Here is a 21,755-nt window from a genome sequence, read left to right as displayed (position 1 = left end):
CAGCTTCCAGATGTTTGCAGCCCATTGAAGATCTTGTGTGATCCTAATGGCTGAGCTGCAAAACCCGAGAGCGAATTAGCGCTTATAAATGGGATCTTCCACGTGTATTTGCAAATGCAATTTACGCCACGTGAGAAGCCCATTTGCAAACCCCCGAATCGTGAATCGCTCTAATCAGGAATTACGTGTAATTCACATAATTTTGCAAATTAATGATCCCAGCTCTGCCTGGCCATGGGAAAGGGAGGATGTGCCATGGAGGCTGCTGGACTCATTAGGACAGGCAGTGGGGTTGGGATCTGAGCTGGAAGGTGCCAAGGAAGCTTTGCTTGCCCTGTAAACCAACAGCAGACAAGTTGAAGAGCAGCAGGGGTTTAAAACGTGGAGATTTCTGTGTTCTTTAGCAGGGAAAAATGCCCTGACATGAAATAAAATGACACGGACACTGGACTCTCCAAGGTAAAAAAGAGGGCAGTTTAATTTCTGACTCCAACATTTATAGATTTCCAAAAGGGGCAGTGGATTGGAGGGTGACAGTGCCACCTTTCCAATGACACTGGACAAACCAACCGTCCATCAGCTTTATCCTCCTCCATAAAAGAATGCAAAAATAAGTTATTTACATAAAGTGCGTGACAAAGTTCATTATAAGACTATAAACATCAGAAGGTTTAGAAGAACCTAAAAAAAATAGGGTGACACCCTATTTGTGTGAAAGTGGAAATAAGCATGGGGACAGCACCATCAGCATGTGGCTTCTGCTCCTTTAATGATGATCCCCTGCACCTTTCCCCAGTTGGAAGAGAGCGAAGCCAAGTGTGCAGAGGCCCAGAGATGCCAGCAGACAGCAGCCCAGGAGCTGGAGAACCTGCACACGGAGCTGGAGACCCTCAGCAGAAGCAAGACCCTGGTGGGTTCCATGGCAGGGCAGTTGGGAGGGCACAGTCCCACCTCGGGGGGGTTTGGCAGCAATCAGCAGCTGCTTTGCTAAATCAGAAGTGTTTAATAAATCACCTTGGAGCGTTAATTACACCTCTGAGGATATTTATAAAACATCCCAGCGAATTTACTGAGTCTCCAAGGATATTCCTCACTAAATAACCTGGACTGCTTGGAAACAGCAGCCCCCGGGGTGGTTTATTGGGTGGACAAAATTCCTGCAAGGATGCAGCATCCCATGGTCCTGCTCTGGCTCTCTGATGGGCTGGAGGCTGTTTGCAGCATATTCCAGAAGGGATTTGGTGGGTTCCCTTTGGGATCCAGGTGCTGTGGATTCTCCTGGTCCTGCCCTGGCTCTCTGATGGGCTGGAGGCTGTTGGTGATGTATTCCAGAGGGGATTTGGTGGGATCCATGAACCAGGAGCTGTGCATCCTCCTGGTCCTGCTCTGGCTCTCTGATGGGCTGGAGGCTGTTGGTGATGTATTCCAGAAGGGATTTGGTGGGTTCCCTATGGGATCCAGGTGCTGTGGATCCTCCTGGTCCTGCCCTGGCTCTCTGATGGGCTGGGGGCTGTTGGCAGCATGTTCCAGAGGGGATTTGGTGGGTTCCCTGTGGGATCCATGAAGCAGGAGCTGTGGATCCTCCTGCAGGTGGACGAGCAGCTGTTCCAGCTGCAGCACGAGCGAGCCGACCTGCTGAAGCGCATCGATGAGGACCAGGAGGACCTGAATGAGCTAATGGAAAAGCACAAGGCTCTGATCGCCCAGGTAGGAGCTGGGGGAGCCTCTGCAGCCCTGGGATGGCTCTCAGAAAGCCCTACAGGCTGGCATGGAGCTGGTGGTGGCATCTGAGGGTCCACAAAGGGGTGAGGAGCCACAGAGATGCTGTGATGAGGAAGGGAAGGCTCACAGCACCAAATCCTCTCACCTGCAGTTTTAAATCTTCTTTTAAGATGTGTTTTGCCTTTAGTTTCAACGCTTGGGGAATCCTAGAGCTGTCCCTCTGGGTTGTTTTTATTCCTCCTTTCACCATTTTCTCCTCCAGAGGTTAAAAAGTGCTGTCAGTCAGCCTTGGTGCTTTCAGTGCCATATCCAAACTATGCCAGGCTCTCTCAGAGGACTATCCTGGGAGCTGAGGGACCTCAAAACTCCCATGGGAGGGGACGGGCTGACAATTCACAGTCTTATGCCCCTTGCAGAGGTGGTAGGGATCCAGGAGCCTGTGTCTGGAACCAGGAGAATCCTGATCCACAAATATTTGTTTCAAAATTTTGGGAAGCTGCAGTGAGTTGGGAGAATGCAGCTCCATCGGGGCAGTCCAGGAGCAGCTCACTGGAGGTTCAGGCAGGAACCAGCCCTCTGCTCTGGGCCCTGCTGCTCCCAACTCCACATTTTCTGTTCCTGCAGTCGGCCACGGACATCGCTCAGATCCGGGAGCTGCAGACGCAGGTGGAGGATGTGAAGAAAGAAAAGCAGAGCCTGCAGGAGAAGGTAATTCCTGCAGGAGAAGGTAATTCCTGCCCAGCCTGGGGCACCCCTGCTGAGGAATGGGACCTCTTTAGGCTGGAGAAATCGTTTCCTTGCAGAATTTTTGGGATTCACAGCCTGGTTTCTCCCTCCTCCCCTGTTGAATTGGGATGGGCTGACCCCAGGGCTGCCCCAGGGTGGGCACCAACAAGGGCTGCACCCCCTCGCCTCTGAGGCTGTGCCAGCCCTCCTGGAGTGAGGGATTTAATTTTAAACACATGAGTAATCCCATTAAGTGAAGTGCTTTACTGGAGCGTGGCTAAGCTGCCCAGGAATCAGAAGCAGGAGGAGCGGGTGGTGCTTTGGAGATAGGCTGGATAAAAGGAGACGAATTCCTGTAGTTTTAGGTCAAATTCAAAACCTGAACCCGGGATCACTGAAAGGGCAGTTTTCTTTGGAGATCTCAGTGTAAGAACTGAGGAAACAGCCTGGCCCAGGTGGCTTTCCACAAAGACTGTGAATTTTTACGCCTGCTGTCCTCAAAGAGTGTGTGAGGAGAGAAGAGCAAAGGAGCCCCAGCCACGTGTCCTGGCCAGCAGGTTCTCCATTCAGAGCCACACTTCGCTGTCATGCCTGCTCTGTGTGGCTCCAACAGCAGGGAATTCTTTGGGAAAGGAGGGCAGTGCTTGGCCACAGCAGCTCAGGGGCCAGGAGAGGGACTGGGGAGGGGATGAGCAGAGGGGATCAGGAAAGGGGATCAGAGAGGGGATCAGCAGAGGGATGCATCAGAGGGGTCTGTGACCGTGTTCACAGGGGTTTTGGGATGAGGGAAGAGACGAGGATCTGACTCCATGTTTCAGAAGGCTGATTTATTATTTTATGATATATATTATATTAAAACTATACTAAAAGAATAGAAGAAAGGATTTAATCAGAAGGCTAGCTAAGAATAGAATAGCCAAGAATGATAACAAAGGCTTGTGGCTGGGACAGAGAGTCCAAGCCAACTGGGCTGTGATTGACCATTAATTAGAAACAACCACATGAGACCAATCACAGATGCACCTGTTGCATTCCACAGCAGCAGATAACCATTGTTTACATTTTGTTCCTGAGGAGTCTCAGCTTCTCAGGAGAAAAAATCCTGAGGAAAGGATTTTTCATAAAAGATGTCTGCCACAGGGTAGTCCAGGAGAGGGTTTCAGGAAAGGGGATCAGGAGAGGGGTCCAGCAGAGGGGCTGGGGGATGCTGATGCTGACACAGCCCTGCTCTCCCAGCTGCAGGCAGCTCAGGCCAGGGCAGCCCAGCTGGAGCAGTGCCCGGCCGAGCGCTCCATCGTCAGCCGGCAGGAAGCTCGGATCCGGGACCTGGAGAGCCAGCTGGACTTCCAGGCTGTGCAGATGAAGCGCTTCGAGGTACCCCCTGCTCCCCTGGCACTGCCACCGCCCCACCTGTGGGGACAGCAGCACCTGGGAAGGGCTGGGATGGGCTGGGGCAGCACAGGGGTTTGGGGGCACTGCTGCTCTCTCTCCGAGGGTGTTTCTGACAGCCAGCAGTGCCTTGGTGCTCACAGGGACATTCCCAACTCCTCACCTTCCCCAGGTGCTGGTGCTGCGCCTGCGGGACAGCATCATCCAGATGGGAGAGGAGCTGGAGAAGGCGGCCGAGTCGGAGGCGCGGGAGAGGGAGAGCAGCAGGTACTACCAGAGGAGGATGCAGGAGATGAAGGCTGACATGGACGAGCTGGTGCAGAGGGAGCTGGAGTCCAGCCGCCGGCGCGTGGAGCTGGTGAGGTTTGGGGGATCTCATGGCCACAGGGGTTTGGGGGATCCCATGGCCACAGGGGTTTGGAGGTGACCCCTCATAACCCCTGGGTTGGTTTGAGGGCTCCAGAAACTCATTTTTGTGTGCTCCTTTGTGTGCTCTGGCTCTGGGGGTGGAGTTGTCCCTCTGGGAGGGGCAGGGAATTGCTTTGCAGCTTTCTGCAGCTCCAAACCATTGAACCAAAGCTGTCCTTGAGGATCTCCGTATTCCCTTCTCCATGGCTGGTCTGGGAGCCTGGACAGTCACTCTGCTCCATTTTTTCTTGTGGGAATGATGCGGTTTTGCTTGCTCTCACAGAAATGCAGTTCATGTGTGGATGTGGCACTTGGGGATGTGGTTTCAGTTGGACTGGATGATCTTGGAGGTGTTTCCATCCTAGGTGAATCTGTGATTCCAAGTTAGGTCATTCCTGCGGCTCCTCATGCTGGTTCTCCTCATGTCAGGCAGAGCCACAGTGGGTGCGAAATGCCCTGGCCCTGAGTGCTGAGGTGTGCCAGGCTGGCTGTGCCAGGCTCAGCCCAAGCACCAGCTCCTCCTGGAGCTCCTGGCTTTGCCAAACCCGCCCTGTGTCTGCACAGACAGTGCCAACCAGCAGCTAAATCCACTCTGAACAAGCAGAGCCCCAGCTGGCTTTGGAGAGCTGCAGAAATAGATTCACCTTCACTTCCCAGCCCTTTCCAGAGTCTCTTTTCACGTCGCTTCTTCCAGTAATCCAAGGGAAAGCCTTGCTCCCGAGTGGTAATTGAAAGATATTGCACTTCTGCTGGCAGCAGGGCTGAATTAGGAGCAGTTATTTTATCAATAATCTTTTAGTTAGCAATCAAGGAGATTTCAGGATTTATTCTGCCCCGAGGCTGCCAAGCCTTGCCGAGGGGGGTGGTGTGAACGATTCCCAATCCTTTGCCTGCACCGGGGTCAGGCTTTGCCCTTGCTCTGTCAGGCTCAGCCCTGCCTGCTCCAGCCTCCCCTGGGCATGGAATGGGGTCAAATCTCAGCCTTTGATGCTCTGCAGAGCCATGAGAAGGGCTGGGAAGGATGGAAAAGGGCTTGGAAGGATGGAACAGGGGCTGGGAGGGATGGAGAAGGGGATGAGAAGGATGGAGCAGGGTCTGGGAAGGATGGAGAAGGGCTGGGAAGAATGGAGAAAGGGCTGGGAGGGATGGAGAGAAGAGAGAGGCTCTGCTGAGGTGCTGTGGGCGTTCTGGGCTCCCTGATTTAAGGGACTGGGGAGCAGTGGCTGTGGGTGCTGTGATATTGGGTGTTTGTTGCAGCTCTGCTGGAAGGGCAGTGCTTGGAACATGGATTCTGTTGGGATGGGGGTGTGTTCTTTTTGCTGTATTTTTGGGGGTTGTGCCTGTATTTTTAGCAGCTTTCTGAATGTTTCATATGGGGCGGTACAGGATCTTCTTGTGTTCTCCCAGATAAAGCGTGCAAAGAGGTCTGAAAGGGATTTTAGAGGCACCTCCCTCAAATCAGACACAAACAGCTGAGCTTGTAAGGCAGGACGGAGGGCTCTGGGTTTATCCAGATATTTGGGGTTATCTGGCAGGAGAAAGGAGCAGGGGGGCTCCCCCAGACACAGCTCCCCATCCCAGCTTTCCCATGGGGATTGCTCAGTAGGAACTGGCTCCAGGCACTGCTGTGATATTCCTGGTAGCAGAGGCATCCCCAGACTGTGTCCTCTGAAGAGCACTTGAATTAAACATGGGCCAGAGCTGTGATCAGGGAGCCCAGCCCAGTCTGGTGGGGAGCATCAATAGTTAATAGAAAGCCACTTATGGCTCTGCTCCTGCTAAATCCCCCATCAATTATAAATCCAGCCTGAATTATTCACTTGACATTACTTAAGTCGTGCTCTGCTCCTAACAATTTTTGAAAAACTTATTTAAATACACGGCGGTGATGTTGTGGACTTTACCACACACTGTTCAGGTTTAAAGGAGGGTATTGAAAGGACAAATTCCTGGCAGAGATTGGGTTAAAAATCCTGTCTTGTTTCAGAGCTGCTGCCTGTATATATAGATATATATGGAATATATATAAAATATACAGAATAGGAGGTATTTTGTCCTCACAGCTCATATTTATCAGTGGAAAATCCCACGCCACCATCCCCAGCCAGGCTCAGGGTGTCTCCATTCCATCCCTCCTTCTTTTCCCACCCAGTTCAGGGCACTAGGGAGGCAGCCTTGTGCCATTCAGCAGGGAATACCCAGTGAGGAGCAGGGACGAGAGCTGGCTGCCAGGCAGATGGCTCTGCCTCATGAATTTTGCAAGAAGGATGGGTTTTGAACACTTTCCAGGCGTGTTTGGTAATGATGGGGGTAGGACTTGGCCCTGCTGGACTCTCTTTGCTCTGGCTGCACATCCTGGGTTTTTCCTCCCTGGAGCTGGAGCTCCTTTCCCAATAAAACCTGGATCCCAGCCTGCAGCAGCTCCTCAATTCTCAGCTGCTGGGTTGGCACCCAGAGCTTGACAGGCCAAGGATGGAAGGGATGGAACAGGGCCTGGGAAGGGTGGAGAAGGGCTGGGAATGATGGAACAGGGATTGGGAGGGATGGAACAAGGGATGGGAAGGATGGAACAGGGGTTGGGAGAGATTGAGAAGGGCTAGGTACGACGGAACAGGGCCTGGGAGGGATGGAACAGGGGCTGGGAAGGATGGAGAAAGGGCTGAGAAGGATGGAGGAGGGCTGGGAAGAGTGGAACAGAGTCTGAGAAGGATGGAGCAGGGGCTGGGAAAGGTGGAGAAGGGCTGGGAGGGATGGAACAGGTGTTGGGAAGGATGGAACAGGGTCTGGGAAGGGTGAACAGGGGCTGGGAGGGATGGAACAGGAGCTGGGAAGGGTGGAGAAGGGTTGGGAAGGGTGGAACAGGGGCTGGGAAGAATGGAACAGGGTCTGGGAGTGACGGAACAGAGTCTGAGAGGGCTGGAGAAGAGCTGGGAAGGATGGAACAGGGGCTGGCAAGGAGGGAGAAGGGGCTGGGAATCACAGAATCACAGAATCACAGAAATTCTAGGTTGGAAGAGACCTTTAAGATCATCGAGTCCAACCCATGTTCTAAACACCTCAACTAGATCATGGCACCAAGTGCCACATCCAGTCTTTTTTTAAACTCTTCGAGGGATGGTGACTCTACCACCTCCCTGGGTAGATGATTCCAGTATTTGACCACTCTTTCTGTAAGGATGGAGAAAGGCTGGGAAGGATGGAACAGGGTCTGGGAAGGGTGGGGAAGCACTGTGAAGGATGGAGCAGGGACTGGGAGGGATGGACAAGGGCTAGGAGCAGCAGGAATGTGGGACAATGAGTGGCCGTCCCAGTGTCTGGGTTTCCCTCCTGAGGCTGCTCCTCGGGGAGGATGGTGCTGCCCGCGCTGCTCTGATTGAGCTGCCTGCAGAGTTTGGATTTCATGGCACAATTCAAACATCTGCACGAGGGCTCTGGGGTGAAAACTCAGCAAAGGGCTCCAGCCATGGGCAGGAGCTGCTCAGGTCTCTTCTTTGGAGAGCCAGGCGCCTTTTTGGTGGAATTCCTCGGGAAAAACAGGGTCTGACCCAGCTGGGATGGAGCCCTGGCCGGTTGAGGCACAATCCAGGGATTTCTGGGTGTCCGGACTCCTGTCCCTCTGTGCCCGGCACAGCTCCGCTGAACCCTCCCCTGAGCACACCAGGGGGGCTGGTGGGTGCTATCCTAAAACCAGCTTTCTTTAATGAAGCTGTGAAACTCATCAGCGCAATAATTAACTCATTTTACAGAAAACTGAAGCGCAGGTGTGAAGATTTTCTTCACAAGTTGGGTTTTTTTTTTTGTGAGAGGCTCAGTGTTTTTTTCCTGGTTCTTTTGCTGGCAGATCTTTTGCCTTGGCCCTGCTATGGCCACGTTGTGTAATACAACTGAGTTGGAACTCCAGGATTAGGGGGTTTTGCTCATTTGCAAACAATAAGGGTTTTTTTGCTGTTTTTTTTTTTTTGGTGCGATTTTTTTGTGTGTGGTTTTGTTTGTGTGTGTTTTTTTTTGTCCTTTGGTTTTTAAATTTTTTTTTAATGTTTTTTGGGGTTTTTTATGTGTGTGTGTTTTTGGGATTTTTGGATTTTTTGGGTTTCTTATGTTTTTTTAGGGTTTTTTGTGTTTTTTTTTTTTTGTTTTTGGAGGTTTTAAATGTTTTTTTGGTGTGGGTTTTTTTGTGTTTTGTTTTTTTTTGGGAGGCTCTTTTGTTTTGGTTTTTATTTTCTGGGGAGCTTTTTTGTTTTATTTTGGGGTGGTTTTGGCTTTTTGGGTTTTTTTTTGTTTTGGTTGGGGTTTTTGTTTTTTTTTTTTGTCGGTTTGGTTTGGTTCTTTGCTTTTTGGGTTTTTATTGTTTGTTTGTTTTTTATGTGTTTTTTTTGAGGGGGGTTGGTTTCTTATGTTTTTTTAGTGTTTTTTATGTGTGGTTTTTATGGCTTTTTAATGGTTTTTTTGTGTGTTTTTTGGGTTTTTTTGGGGTATTTTTTGTGGGGTTTTTTGGGGTTTTTTTGGGCGCTTTTTTGTTTTATTTTTATTTTTTGGGGGGCTTTTTTGTTTTGTTTTGCGGGTTTTTTGGCTTTTTTATGTTTTTGTTTTGGTTCGCGTTTTTGGGTTTTTTTGTGGTTTTTTTTTTTTTTTTTGTGTTTGTTTTTTAGGGGTTTTTTTGGGTTTTTTTTGTTTGTTTGTTTTTTCGGTTTTTTTTGGCTGCTTTTTTGCGGGTGTGTTGTTGGTTTTGGGTTTTTTTGTTTGGTTTTTGTTTTTTTTTTTTTTTTTGACACCTTTGAGGAGCTCTAATGACAATTACCATCAAAGGCAGCCGGTCCTTAGAGGTGATGGAGGAGCCAGGAGTGAAAGCTCGGTGCCTATTTGCAAATTAGGGCTGTTGTGGTTCTGCTTTGCCTTTAAAAAGAGTGAATTCCTCAGGAATCCATCAGCTGCTCACGCACCAATTACACGGTGCTCACACTGCAGCCTTCAACCCAGCGAATTTTTGTCACTTCAAACTTTCCCCAAAACCCCGCGAGTTAACGGCTTAATTAAAAATAATCATGATGGATGAGTTCTGCAGGTGCGGGCTCAGTTATTAGAAGAAAAAGGGATTCGAGTTGGATTAATTAGATTACACTTGACTCGGGGTGGATGGGAGCGAGCAGAGGTGGTGGTGTTGTCACAGCAGAAGCACAAACAAAAATACAAAATTACAAAAATACAAAAATACAAAAATATACAAAAATACAAAAATACAAAAATAAACATGAGGTGGTGACAAGGACGTGGTGCTGGCCTGGGAATCCTTTGGAGTCCCGGGGATCATTGCACTGCTGGTTTTGTTTATCTCCTTTTAACCTCTTTTCAGATAATTCTGAGACAAAATTAGCTGGGAGAAAAAAAAAAAAAAAAAGCCTCTTAAGGAAAAGAAGGTTTTGAAATCCCTTTCCATGAGGGATGTGCAGAATATTTTCAGGAGTGAGAGCAACTCCCTGTGGGTTTGGTGAGTGCCAGGCATCACTGAGTGAGCTCCTGTCCCCTTGTTCCTGGGGAAACCTTTAATCCAGGCTCCCTGTCAGCAGGGATCAACCTCAGCCTTCTGAAACCATGGATTCTGACCCACCAACAGAGCCAGACCTTTGCTCTGGGGCAATGGGAGAATCTGGATTGGAAATGCATTCAGAACCAGGCAGAACGTATATTTTATTTATTGATGATGAAATATATATCAGCCAGGGGTTCTGAGCTGGTCAGGCTGGTCCTGCTGTGCATGTCTGGCTGCTTTGGTGGGATCAGCCAGAGATGTTGGTGCCAAAAGGGGTTTAACAGCAGAGGATGCCTCTTTTAGCCCCTCAGGTCCCTCATGGTGCAAATTGCCCAATAATGTGACTTTTTCCCTTTATTTCTCCCCATTTTCTGCTCAGAGGAAACAAAAAGCCAGCTCTGCCCTGTGTGAGGGTGTCAGTTCTCAGCCCAGGGACTGTGTGGAAAGAGAAAAGCTCCTTGGATTTACATTTAGATGGAAACAACCTGTGTCAAAGGTGTCCAGCAGCTCCCTGGGTGCCAGGGGCCTGGTGCTGGGCCTTGTCAATTTGTGCTCTGCAGGCAGCGCTTTTCCATCTGAAATTGAATCATTGTGGCGAAATTATTCCTTTCCTTGAGACAATTGTAGGGTATGGAGAAAAACACGAGAAGCCTCCGTGGATGAGATTTGGGACAGCTGGGATGTGGGGTTGAGCAGTGTCACATCGATTTTGTGGCTCACATTGAAATCACCCCTCGGGTGGGCGATAGATCCCAGGTCCCCCTCCCAAGGCCACCAGTGTGTGTGCCACAAACTGTGGGTGCCAAGGGTGTCCTGGGGGTGCCAGGGGTGTCCTGGGGGTGCCAGGGGCAGCCCCATCTCAGCAGCATCACCTGGGATGGTCCCTTCCCTCTCATCATTCCCAGCATCATGCAGAAGGCAGCGAGCTCAGGGGTGACCCCACCAGCCAGGGGGACCCCTCCAGCCCCCGGGGCATTCTGTTTGCTGCTCCCACAGCCATCTCAGGGAATTTCTGTGTTTGTGGCCAGAGAAGTGGTTTTGGAGTGCTGGCAGGGGGATATTGTTCTGTGCCTCCCTGCCCATGGCTGTTAACAGCAGCAGGACAGAGGAGTGGAATTAAATGCAGCCACTGAACTGTATTTGATTTGTGCCATGGCCTGCAGGTGAGTCAATAGGCGCTCTTATCAGCCTGTGGAAGGGCTCAGCTCTTTATCAGGCAGCAGTTCCACTCCCTGCTCCTGCAGTCCCAAATATTGAACCCAGGCACGTGGGCACCCAGAGCTTGGGGCTCTTTCCTCCTCTCAGGGTTGAGCCCCTGCAGTCCTTGATGAAACTCTTCCCTTGATGAAACAGCTCATTTCCACCTTCTCCCTGAGCCAGGAGGGAAGTTGGAAACACCAAGTTTCAGAAAACTTCTGATCAGCAGTGAAGTTTTCCCCAACGCCAGCGCGTTCCCAGGAGCTGCTGTGACACCCGAACTGGGCTGTTCCTTTCCATGTTTTGATGAACTGAGATGCTCTTGCCCCAGGCCCTGTGTGCCTGGTGATTCCAAGCCTTCCATTATTTACTGTGACAGTGTGCCAGCTCCTGTGCCCTGGCCTGTCTCAAGTCATCCCTCACCTTGTCACCGCTGCCGTGGCGATTTCACAGCTGGCAGCTTCCATCACTGTGGATCTGCTGCTCCCTCCTCTCTGCCCTGTGATGGCCTGGGAACAGCAGGAGGGGTTCCTTCCCAGCTGGAAGGATGTGGAATGTGATGAGCATAGGTGCAGGGCCAGGCTGGTGCCCTTGGTGTGCAAGGTGGGAGATGCTGGTCCATGGAGATGGGTGGGTCGTGTCAGATTGTGAAGCCTGGAATGGTTTGGGTTGTAGGGACCTCAAAACTCATCCAGTCCCACCCCTGCCATAGGCAGGGACTCCTTCCACTATCTCAGGTTGCTCCACGCCTTGTCCTAAGCTGGTCTGGGGCACTTCCAGGGATGGGACAGCCAGAGCTTCTCTGGGCACCCTGTGCCAGAGCCTCACCACCCTCACAGGGAAAGATTTCATCCCAATATCCCATCTAACCCTGCCTCTGACAGTGGGTAGCATTCTCTGTGTCCTGTCACTCCATGCCCTTATTTAAAATTCCTCCCCAGCTCTTCTGGAGCCCCTTTAAGCACTGGAAGTAAAACTATTTATCAAAGAAGTGGAGTAAAACTATTTATCAAAGAACCTATTTGACCATCAACATCCTCCCCAATCTTCTTTATCACAACCCCAATATTAGCCTTACTTCTAGCAATCTCAATCTGCCCTTATCCATGCCCTTATCCAAAATTCCTCTCCAGGTCTCTTGGAGCCCCTTTAATCACTGGAAGGTGCTGGAAGATGCAGTTTATGTTCACAAGCACCGCAGGGCATGGTGCAGCTAACCAGCCCCACAGGCAGCACTGGGCTGGGTGTGGGATGGTTCAGCAGCCCCCAAGGCAGGCGCAGACCCTCTCCTGGTGTCCCCTGTGCAGGAGCAGCAGCTGGCAGAGCTGGCAGAGGCGCGGCAGGGGCTGCAGGCTGACCTGGGCACCTCCATGCGCCGCATCGCAGACCTGCAGGTGGCCCTGGAGGGGCTGAGGGACAGCGACGACAGCGACGCTGACAGGTGAGAGCAGGGCTGGGGGGTGTCAGAACTCAGTGCATCCCTCCGGGTGTCCAGAGCTGCTGAGGACCCCGCCAGGGGGCTCGGAGACCCTGGCATGCTGCCCAGAGCACCTGGGGATTTGATTCTGGCCCTTGGAGCAAGTTGCCAGCTTTGTATGAGGACGTGAAAGTCACACAGGTTTGAACGGTGTAATAGCAAAATGATCACAGGCTGAAAATGTAGATTTTAGGATTTTGGTATGGGGATAAGATGGAGGAATCTGGGCATGTCCAGCCTTTCTTTCTTCTTCTTCTTCTTCTCCATTTTCTGCAGTGATGTTGGCACTTTGGGATTGGTTTGGAGTAGAAGTGCACTGTTTTCTTGGTCCAGCGGTCACAACCTGCAGGCAAACATCTCGCTTTGGTCAGCTTGCCTCCCCCACACACCTCCCCTGGGTTGGGGGTCTCAGTCCCAGTTCTTGGAGGGAGAAAAGAGGCCTTTTCACATGGGGTTTTCAGTCCCAGTTCTTGGAGGGAGCAGAGGGGCCTTTTCACATGGGGGTTCCATGTCTCAGTCCTTGATGGAGAGGCTCCTTACATCTCAGTCTGTCTGTCATGGTGGTTGTAAAACAGGTGAGGGTCTTTGGTGGGAGACCACCCAAAACTCAGGAGAAGTCCAGCCAGGCCGAGAGGTGGGACAGCTTCCAGAGCTGCTATTGTTGCACAAAGGGCACGGTGCCCCCTTCTTAGCACACAGCAAACACACCTGTGAAAACAAATAACTTAACACTGAGCTTTCAGGTCTCAGGGCCTTTGGCGTGTGTCTTTCTCCTTCAGAGATTCTAGACGGAGGGGATCTTCTCTCCAGTGGTGCCCCAACGACAATTGTGAGGCAGATGAGGGAAAATTCTCACAGACTCTCTCATTAGGAATGTCTCTCCTGTCCCCCCAGGGATGCCTGCTCCACTGTTGGCTCCGTGCTCAGCCTGGAGCCTGCAGAGAGCCTCAAGTCCTGGCCGAGCTCCTCCTCAGGCTGGACGTCCCTGCTGAGTGCCAGCGTGGCTGGGAGCGTTTCAGCACCATCCGTGGGCAGCCGCAGCACCCAGAGCCTCAGGTGAGGGACCCCAGCCCATCCTGGGGGTCTTGGGTGGTGATGACGTGTGGGAGCTTCCTCTGGGATGCGCAGGATGGAGCTCCTGGGTGGCGTTTAAGGTTAAAACATCAAATCGAGGGAGGCAGTCACTGCCACGCCGGGGATCAGTGAAACGCCAGATGAAAGTCACTACATCAAAAACGTGCTTCAAGCAGGAAAATATGCCTTGATGTGTTCTCTGGAGATAATTTAAAGAGGCATTGCAGCCTGTTTGAGGGTTTGTATGCCATATGCTCGCCGCTGAGGGAGAGGGGTGCGTTTCTACTGTTCTAATATCAAATATGTTAATTTTTGGTGGTGATGGTGATGGGCTAGGGGAGAGATGGAGAGGGGCCCAAGCACCTGCACAGCCCAAATGCTTTGCTCTGTGGGTGCCCATCAGAGGGACCACCCAGTCCAGAGAAAAACCCCATTTCTGTGTCACAGAGAAATTTGTGTTTCATATGTGAAACAATCCCATGGCTTGAGTTTGGAAAAATTGTGTAGATCAGGGTCTGGGGCTGCATTTTGGAGAGAGCTGGTGAGGATGGAGGAAGGTGTTGGAGGTTTGTGAGGGCAGAGATGGAGCAGGGATGGAATCCTAGGGCAGGGAGCAGAGTGGGCTCCAGAGAGCATCATCCCCCTGTAGGGAAGGTGGGCAAGGTGCCAACCATCCAAACTCAGAGTGAGCAGGGGTGAAATTCAGGGTGGGCAGGGCTGGCAGTGCCCCTGCTCACAGCCCCTGTGATTCAGGACCTCCCCGCCCTGCTGCTCCCCCAGGGATGCTGTCTCAGGACATGATCACTGCTTTCCCAGTTTTTCTCCCCATAACCAGGGCAGGTGCCAGGCTGAGGCTGGGCACAGCTCCCTGCAGGTGAAGATGCTCCAAGGTGACAGGATTTGTCAGGGTTGTGAGCACAGTCTCACTGCAGACATTAGTATTAATCTCCCTGCTCTGATTCCGGAGAGCTGCATCCCCACAGCCCCCACCTGCCTTGTTCAGGAGAATCACTGTTGTCAGAAATGATGTTCTGAAGAGAAATTCCCCTGCAGGAAACACCCTGGGTGAGCTGGAGCAGTCTGGGGAGGTACAAGCCAGAGTTTAAGAGCAAGTCAGACCTGTGGGGAGGTCACAGAATCCTGGAATGGTTTGGGTTGGAAGGGACATTAAAAATCATCCCATTCCAACTCCCATAGACCAGTGAAGAGTGGGAGCCCTGAGAGCAGTGGGCTGAGCTCACTGGCACCCTGCACAATAAAGAAAGCCCTTCCTAAGTGCTGCTGAGGAGGCTTTGGTCCAAATAACCCAGCTCTGATCATTAATGAATGACAGAAAAACAGGCATTGTGGCTAATATATTATTTCGGGCATATATATCCAATTTATACTTTGGATTTATAGTAGAAGATATGCAGGCTTTCAGGACGGACATTGGGAGGAATTTCTTCATGGAAAGGGTGGTCAGGCCTTGGCAGGGGCTGCCCAGGGAGGTTTGGGGTGCCCATCCCTAAGGAAGGTGGCACTCAGTGCTGTGGGCTGGGTGACAAGGTGGGGATTGGATTCCTGGATTCCTCTCCAACCTCAGTGATTCTGGGATTTTGGGGTTTGCTGGGCTGCCTGTGGCCTTTATCCTGAGCCTAAATCAAAGCCTCAGTGTGAGCATCTCCCTCTGTCCTGGGGCTGGTGAAGGGGCTGATTGCAACTGCTGGTGTGGGAGCTGCTGTGTTTGGCTGCAGCTCATCTAGGATGGAAATCGAGAGAGGAGGGGATGAAATGCAAACAAACAGGAGACGAGACTGGAGGTAATAAAAATGAGATCAGGGAAATGAGCTCTTCCTTATTAAGATTCCTTTGTCTTACACAGGCTCCCAGTAATGAAAAACGAGTCCTGCTCGTGTTGGCTGCTCAGCACCACATCTGGGCTGTTTGCTGAACAAACAGCTGCCAAGAGCCAGAGGAGAGCAGGCAGCTCTTATCACTCCTGTGCTTACAGGAGGGAGAGCTTTGATTAATGTCGCCTTTAATTCTCTGCTATTTAAATTCCTTGTACAAAACGCTGGCCGGCAGAGCTAAGCCTCCATAAATATGACACAGCTCAGGGTTGTGATAAATATGATTTTTTTTATTATTATTAAGAAGGCAATTTAAAAGTTTATGTATTTATTCTGGCCTTTTCCAGGCAGGTCAGGGTTGTGCTGTGATGGGAGGTTAGCCAGGGGTGCAGTCAGGGAGTGGATGCACAGCCCCAGGATCTGCCTCTCCATCCTGCATCCCACAGGATTGGGGCATCCACAGCCTCAGGACCACCCTGGCAGCAATTCCCCTCCCACCCTGGTTGACAAAACCAGGAGCCCTGGTCCCAAGGCTGCTGGGGATCCGACAGGTTTATTTTTAACCAGAATTGTGTCAGAAGCAAATCATTACGTGGGAAACCGGGAGCTCTTGTGTAGATGATGGTGTGACAAGAAAATCCTCTCCTGACAGAAATGAGGCCAATGTCTCTCCCCTCCCTGAAACTGTCTTGGGTTTTATTTATCAGCTCCCATGAAAAGCATCCCAGCCACGCTTTTGGCCCTGGTCATGTGTTGCAAAGCATGTGTGGATTTTATTGTATAAATGATTTCAACTGGTATAATTGTAATCATACTAATTGCTATGTAATCTTCGCTAATTATTGTTGTATGTCATTTGGTTTGGTGTGAATGGCAGATTGCAGAGCTCTGTTGGCTTCCAGGTGCCTCCCAGCCATTTTTTGCTGGGAAAAGATGGGAAAATCATCTTCCCTGAGGATGCTGGAGGAGCAGGGCTCTGCTCAGGGCTGCAGGGGCTCAGGGTCCTGCCTCCCGTGGCATCACATTCTTTTGGGGCTGCCTGTGCCTTCCTGGGGTCACTCTGAGCCCTGGGAATTCGTGCTGGGAATCAGAGAGGGATTTAGGGATGAGCAGAGGATGGGGTGTGACTGTCTGGCTCTTGTGTCCTGCCTTGTGAGGAGGATGAGGATGAGGAAGGTGAGCCATGATTTTGGAGGGAATAAGGGAACAGTTAAAGAAAAAAATCATGGAATGGTTTGGGTGGGAAGGAACCTTCAAAATCATCCAGTCCCATCCCCTGCCATGGGCAGGGACACCTTCCATTATCCCAGGTTGCTCTGAGCTCTCTCCAGCCTGGTCTTGGAACTTCCAGGGCTCCAGGAACAGCCACAGCTTCTCAGGGCACCCCGTGCCAGGACCTCACCACCCTCACAGGGAAGAATTTCTTCCCAATATCCGATCCAGCCCCGCATCTGGCAGTTTAATGGGTGCAGAAAATGGGAACTTTTGGGAGAGACAAGGATGGATGGGGCAGTTTTGGCCTTTCGCTGGAAACCAGGGCATGGAGAGTGTGAAGTCCCTGCTTGGGCTCTGGGGCAGTCATGGAAGCTGGAACAATCCCACCTTTGCAGCTTTCACTCCATTTCAGACCCTAAAGATATTCAGGAAAGCATCCCCTGTCAGTCATGTTGAACAGGACAATAAATACAGCGTGTTCAGTCCTTGTTCACAGCCCATTAGTGGTTCTCACATCTCCACTCACTTTTATCTCAGCCTTAAAACCCAAATAAAAACCCTGATGCCGGTGTTTAATTTATGAAATCCATTCATGCAGCACGCAGGTTACAATATTATTTGGGAACGTGCAGAATGAATGGAGCAATTTCTGCACAAAACCTCACCGAAGGATTACACCAGTCGTTTAAGAAAGATGCAATTTAGGGTCCTAAAATCCAGCATTATTGAAATGTCTCAAACTATTAATCAGCTGTGGTGCTTCAGCAGTGTCAGCATGGGACGGGCCTGAAGGGTGCAGTGATTCAGGGAGATGAAATATCTGGTTAATTCCTTAATAATAAAGAGATTTAGGCTGGTTAAACGGGCGGGGAAAGGTGGTGGGTGCCAGTTTGGGAGGGCATCTCTGTGCCCTGGGCTGTGCCAGTGGGCACCGGGAAGTTGGAGCTGCTCCACTGCCCCTTCCCTCCTGCAATCCCGCATTTCCCAGCTCTGGAGTTTGTCCTCAGCCCATCTCAAATGTGAATTATTTCACGGGTCAGCAGCAGAGCCTGGTCCGAGCGAGCGTCCCGGAATTCTCCCCTCCCACCCCATTCCCATGGCAACAGCGGCATTCCCAGGGCAGGAACCTTCATCACTGCTGCTCCCTCCCGGAGATTCCTTTGTTCTTTGGGTCCTGCTGCTTTGCTCTGCCCTGTTCCCTCCTCCTTTCTTTCCCAAATTCACATCTCAGTAAGGCCAGACCTTGTTTCCCTTGGCTGAGCAGTGATGGGGGTACCTGGGAGTAGGGACCGTGCCATAAAGCAAATGCTTGGACAGGATCAAAAATGTCAAAATGCTTGGAGGGGATCACTAAGCAGGGGCTTAGTGACACCAGTGACCCCAACCCCACTGGTGGCTGCAGTCCCCCCATTTCTGTGGCAGGTGGATCCCATGTGGTTCCTGCACCATTCCTTGTTTGGGATGTGATCCCTTGTCTGGCCATCCCCCCTCACTGTGCAGGAGCATCAGATCCAGGTGTAGCAGGGCTCCTGTTTGAGCAACAGCCTGGGTGAAGCATGCCCAGCAATAACACTGAGATGTGTCGGGGGTGCGCTGCGAGCCGCTTTCATAAAATTTTAGTGAATAATCTTTGGCTTTGACAGGAATAAAATAAATCCTACATATTGCTGTAATCTGTCAAGAAGAAGGATATTTGGAGGTAAGTGCTGGCTTGGCAGAGCTGAAGCTGGTCACACCACCAGGAATTATCCAGGCTGGCTGACCTGGGCTTATTTGAGATAAAATCCTTGGGCATTGCCCAACTGCTGGATGCAGCAGTGAGTTCATCCCGAGACTCCCAAGGCAATGCCAGCTTTTCACTGCTTTTTGTCCTTCCTGGATGACATCCCGGTCACTGGGAACCCCACAAGCTAAACTAACACGGGTTTCTCTGACGTTGGCAGGGGGTTTTTACAAACCACAAACGGGACTGGGCTCCTGTGGAACGTACCTTGAACTGTTTTATTTTCCAGCATCAGCCTCATGACGTGATTATGACAATGGGAAGACGCCAGCAGCTCGCATCTCAGCCAGCAGACAAAGAACTTGATGTTACAACTTACCTGATAAGTTTCTTAACTTATTCCCACATTTCTCTTGTTCAGGGTGAGCAGAGACACCAAGGACCCCGCTCCGAGCCGCCCTCTCTCCTCCCGGAGCTCTGCCCGCCCCACCGAGGCAGCAGATCCGGGGAGAACCACGAGTCCCCTGCTGGCGGCCAGAAGACGGGAATTTGGGAAACCTCAGGCAGAAGAAGAGGAGCTGGAGAGCCCAAAGAAGCCGGTGGATAGGATAGGAGACACATCCCCATCGCTGCTGCGCGGGGTGTCCCCGCCGGTGCCCAGCCGGAGGAGGCTCTCGGTGGCATCGGGGTCGGTCTCGGTGGCATCAGGGTCGGTCCCGGTGGCATCGGAGTCGATCCCGGTGGGCTCGGGGCCGGTGCCCAGCTCTGCCGCCCTCTCCGAGTACGTGGAGGAGCTGCGGCGGCAGCGGGAGCCGGGTTTGGGGGACGCGTCCCCGCTGCCCATTTACCGCACCACCGGCGCCGCGGCCCTGCGGCGCTCCAGGGCTGCCCTGGAGGAGCCCCCGGGGAGGCTGGAGGGGGATCGGGCAGGGGATGGAGAGGGAGCAGGTGCCAGCCTCACCCGCTCCTCCAGCCTGCGGAGCATGGCCTCGGAGCCGGCCGGGCCCCCGCGTTCCCCAGTGCTCAAAAAAGCATCGAAATTCGGCTCCTACGAGTCCCTCCTGCCGGGCCTGGACGGCTCCGGCCGCCGGCCGAGCTCCCCGGCTGCGGGGATGGAGGTGCCGCGGCTGAGCTCCTGGAGGAGCTGCCTGGAGCCCTCGCTGGAGGACGTGGAGCTGGGCAAGGAGCCGGAGGGATTGCTGGGCGAGGGGAAAGGGAGCGACCCCTTCAGCTGGAGAATCCCCACGCTCAACTACGAGAGGAGAACCAAGGTTGACTTCGATGATTTCGTGCCGGCCATCCGCAAGTCGCGCTCGGCCAGCAGCCTGGGCAGAGCCCGCAGGGACCGGAGGGACCCCCGGGCCCTCACCGTGCGCTTCGAGGACGAGGCCATCGCCTCGGGCAGCCTGGAGCCCTCCGACACCAAGGGCACTGCCAAGGGCAGGGAAGAGCCCGGGGATGTCTCCGACGCCTCCTCATCCTCGGGCTCGCAGCGCTCGGCCCGCAGCGCCGACAGCGTCAAGCGGCGGCCGCAGCCCCCGAGGGCGGCCGGGGAGGGCTCCAGCGGCAGGGCCGGCAGCCAGGGCAGCGCCGTGAGCCGCCGAGCCGAGGCCGAGGGCAGGGAGGACGATGTCAGCAGCATCATGAAGAAATATCTGGGCAAAGAGTAAGGTAAGTGTCCTAGGCAGCGATGTGGGGTGCTGGCCCTGAGCATCGTTGGCTGTGCTGATGTTGCTGGGGAGTGTGTGGGGACAGGAGAGCTCGGGAGAACAGGAGTCCCCGTGCTCCTCCTGGTGTGTTAGAGCGTCCCCAGGGTGTCCCTCGGGGTGTGTGGCACTGGGACTGGTCACCCCTTGCCTTTGCGCCTTTGGAGCTGCAATGGGGACACTGATGGTGCCAGGGACAGCCCCAGAGGCATCCACAGCACCAGCTCGGAATTCACTGGGATTTCCCAAAACCAGCATCACTCAGTTGCCACCACAGCACCTGGCGGACTCATCCTCCCATGCACTCCCTCCTTAGGTGCCCAAATTTCTTTTGGGTGATTTTCTTTCTTGGTGATTAGAAGTTAACTCAGGCTGGACACTGGGGGTTCCCTCTCCAGAGGATGGGGCTCCTACATGGCCCAGACATCCTTCCCCCAGTCCTCAGCAGCCTCTGACACCCACTTGGATGCCATGTCTGGATTGCAACTGACACTTGGAGAATTAGGATTTATTGCTGCAATCCAGGTTTGAAAGCGGAGTCCCTAATGAATGCGCCACAACTGTAATTAAGTGTTTAAAATAGATTAGAAAAACATTTTGTAAAACCATTGCCTTTAGAGTAACTTATTGGATGTCAAGCTGTGACCAAATTGACTAAGCCAACACGCGAAGGGAGCGCATGTTAATAAAACATTTCTTTCCAGGAAGCAAATTTGCATAATGCAACGTCCCAATTTCTGCAGGATCCGTTTCCATCGAGCCCCAACCCGCAGTGACGAGGAGCCACGATGGGCACACAGCATCCCTACTCCTGGCAGAACCACCTCACATGAGCAGAGACTGCAGAAGGCTCCACAGAAGTCATGGGATGGTTCTACAAACTTATTTTGGTCCTGGACACACCGTGGTTTCCTCATGCTCCTGCCCTGTTTCCCAGCTTTGCTCAGGGCCAGCCGCGGGGACAAGGACTTTCCTGTTCTCCTGCAGTTGTTTGACTTGGGAGTTGGTGCTTAAATTCAACCCCAGCGGCTGCCACAGATGCTGAGGATGTGCCATGGCCTGGGAAAGCCGCTCTGAGGGGAGCTGGGGGGACACCAAACCCCTCCCTTGTAACCCAGAGCTGCAGCCCAGGTGTCTCATCCCACGCTGCACTGCCCAAAAATGCAGCTAATCCTGAGGATGCTCTTGGGTCTCAGTGTGACACCCAGCAACAGCAGAGCTCTGAAACTTTGATAATTCCACAGGTATTTGATGGATCCATCTGTGCTTCCATGGCTGCAGCCTGTGGGGGACACCTGGGCACATCCCAGTGGTTTGCAAGGCACATGGGTGATGGAGGGGCTCTATTTAATGTCTGCTTGGTTTTTACACAATAAAATATTTGCTTCTTTGACATGCAGGTCCCTTCTGGTTATTCCTTTCCCCACAGTAGGTTCAGGTCTGTGGAAATTCTGCAGTGCAGAGCTGAGCACCTCCTTCCACAAAAAACCCTCTTTTCTCATCCTCACCCTTCTTTACTAGAAGAGATCCAAACTTATTCCTTGGTCAGAAGTTTGGGGCAAAAGGATGCACAATGTCCATGCACAAATCTCTCCTCTCCATCAGGCGTTTCCAAGTAGAAATTTCCACCAATTTGCACATTCTCCTGGGACCCCTGTGGGACAGCCACAGGGCAGTGGCAGCTTGAAAGGCCAGTTGGGCACTGTTCAGCATTTTGTTTTGCCTGTTGTATTCCTCACCTTCGCTTCTCATTTAAAGC

General features: G+C 52.2%; 1 protein-coding gene across 1 annotated transcript in view; it reads left to right on the top strand.

Annotated features, from left to right (window-relative positions):
* MYO18B (myosin XVIIIB) overlaps positions 1 to 21,351 on the top strand; it is a 71,121-nt gene extending 49,770 nt beyond the window's left edge. The window contains exons 38-47 of the mRNA XM_058816491.1: positions 797 to 910; positions 1,591 to 1,707; positions 2,347 to 2,430; positions 3,685 to 3,822; positions 4,010 to 4,195; positions 12,277 to 12,410; positions 13,341 to 13,502; positions 18,712 to 18,889; positions 19,022 to 19,961; positions 20,740 to 21,351. Coding sequence (XP_058672474.1) covers positions 797 to 910; positions 1,591 to 1,707; positions 2,347 to 2,430; positions 3,685 to 3,822; positions 4,010 to 4,195; positions 12,277 to 12,410; positions 13,341 to 13,502; positions 18,712 to 18,889; positions 19,022 to 19,960 — 2,052 coding nt within the window. The 3' untranslated portion in view covers position 19,961; positions 20,740 to 21,351. The remainder of the gene's footprint in view (positions 1 to 796; positions 911 to 1,590; positions 1,708 to 2,346; positions 2,431 to 3,684; positions 3,823 to 4,009; positions 4,196 to 12,276; positions 12,411 to 13,340; positions 13,503 to 18,711; positions 18,890 to 19,021; positions 19,962 to 20,739) is intronic.
* The last annotated feature ends 404 nt before the right edge of the window (positions 21,352 to 21,755 follow it).

The sequence above is a fragment of the Ammospiza caudacuta genome, chromosome 18 (assembly GCF_027887145.1).
Source record: "Ammospiza caudacuta isolate bAmmCau1 chromosome 18, bAmmCau1.pri, whole genome shotgun sequence".
Taxonomy (NCBI): Eukaryota; Metazoa; Chordata; class Aves; order Passeriformes; family Passerellidae; genus Ammospiza; species Ammospiza caudacuta.
This window is presented reverse-complemented; position numbering and strand designations above follow the sequence as displayed.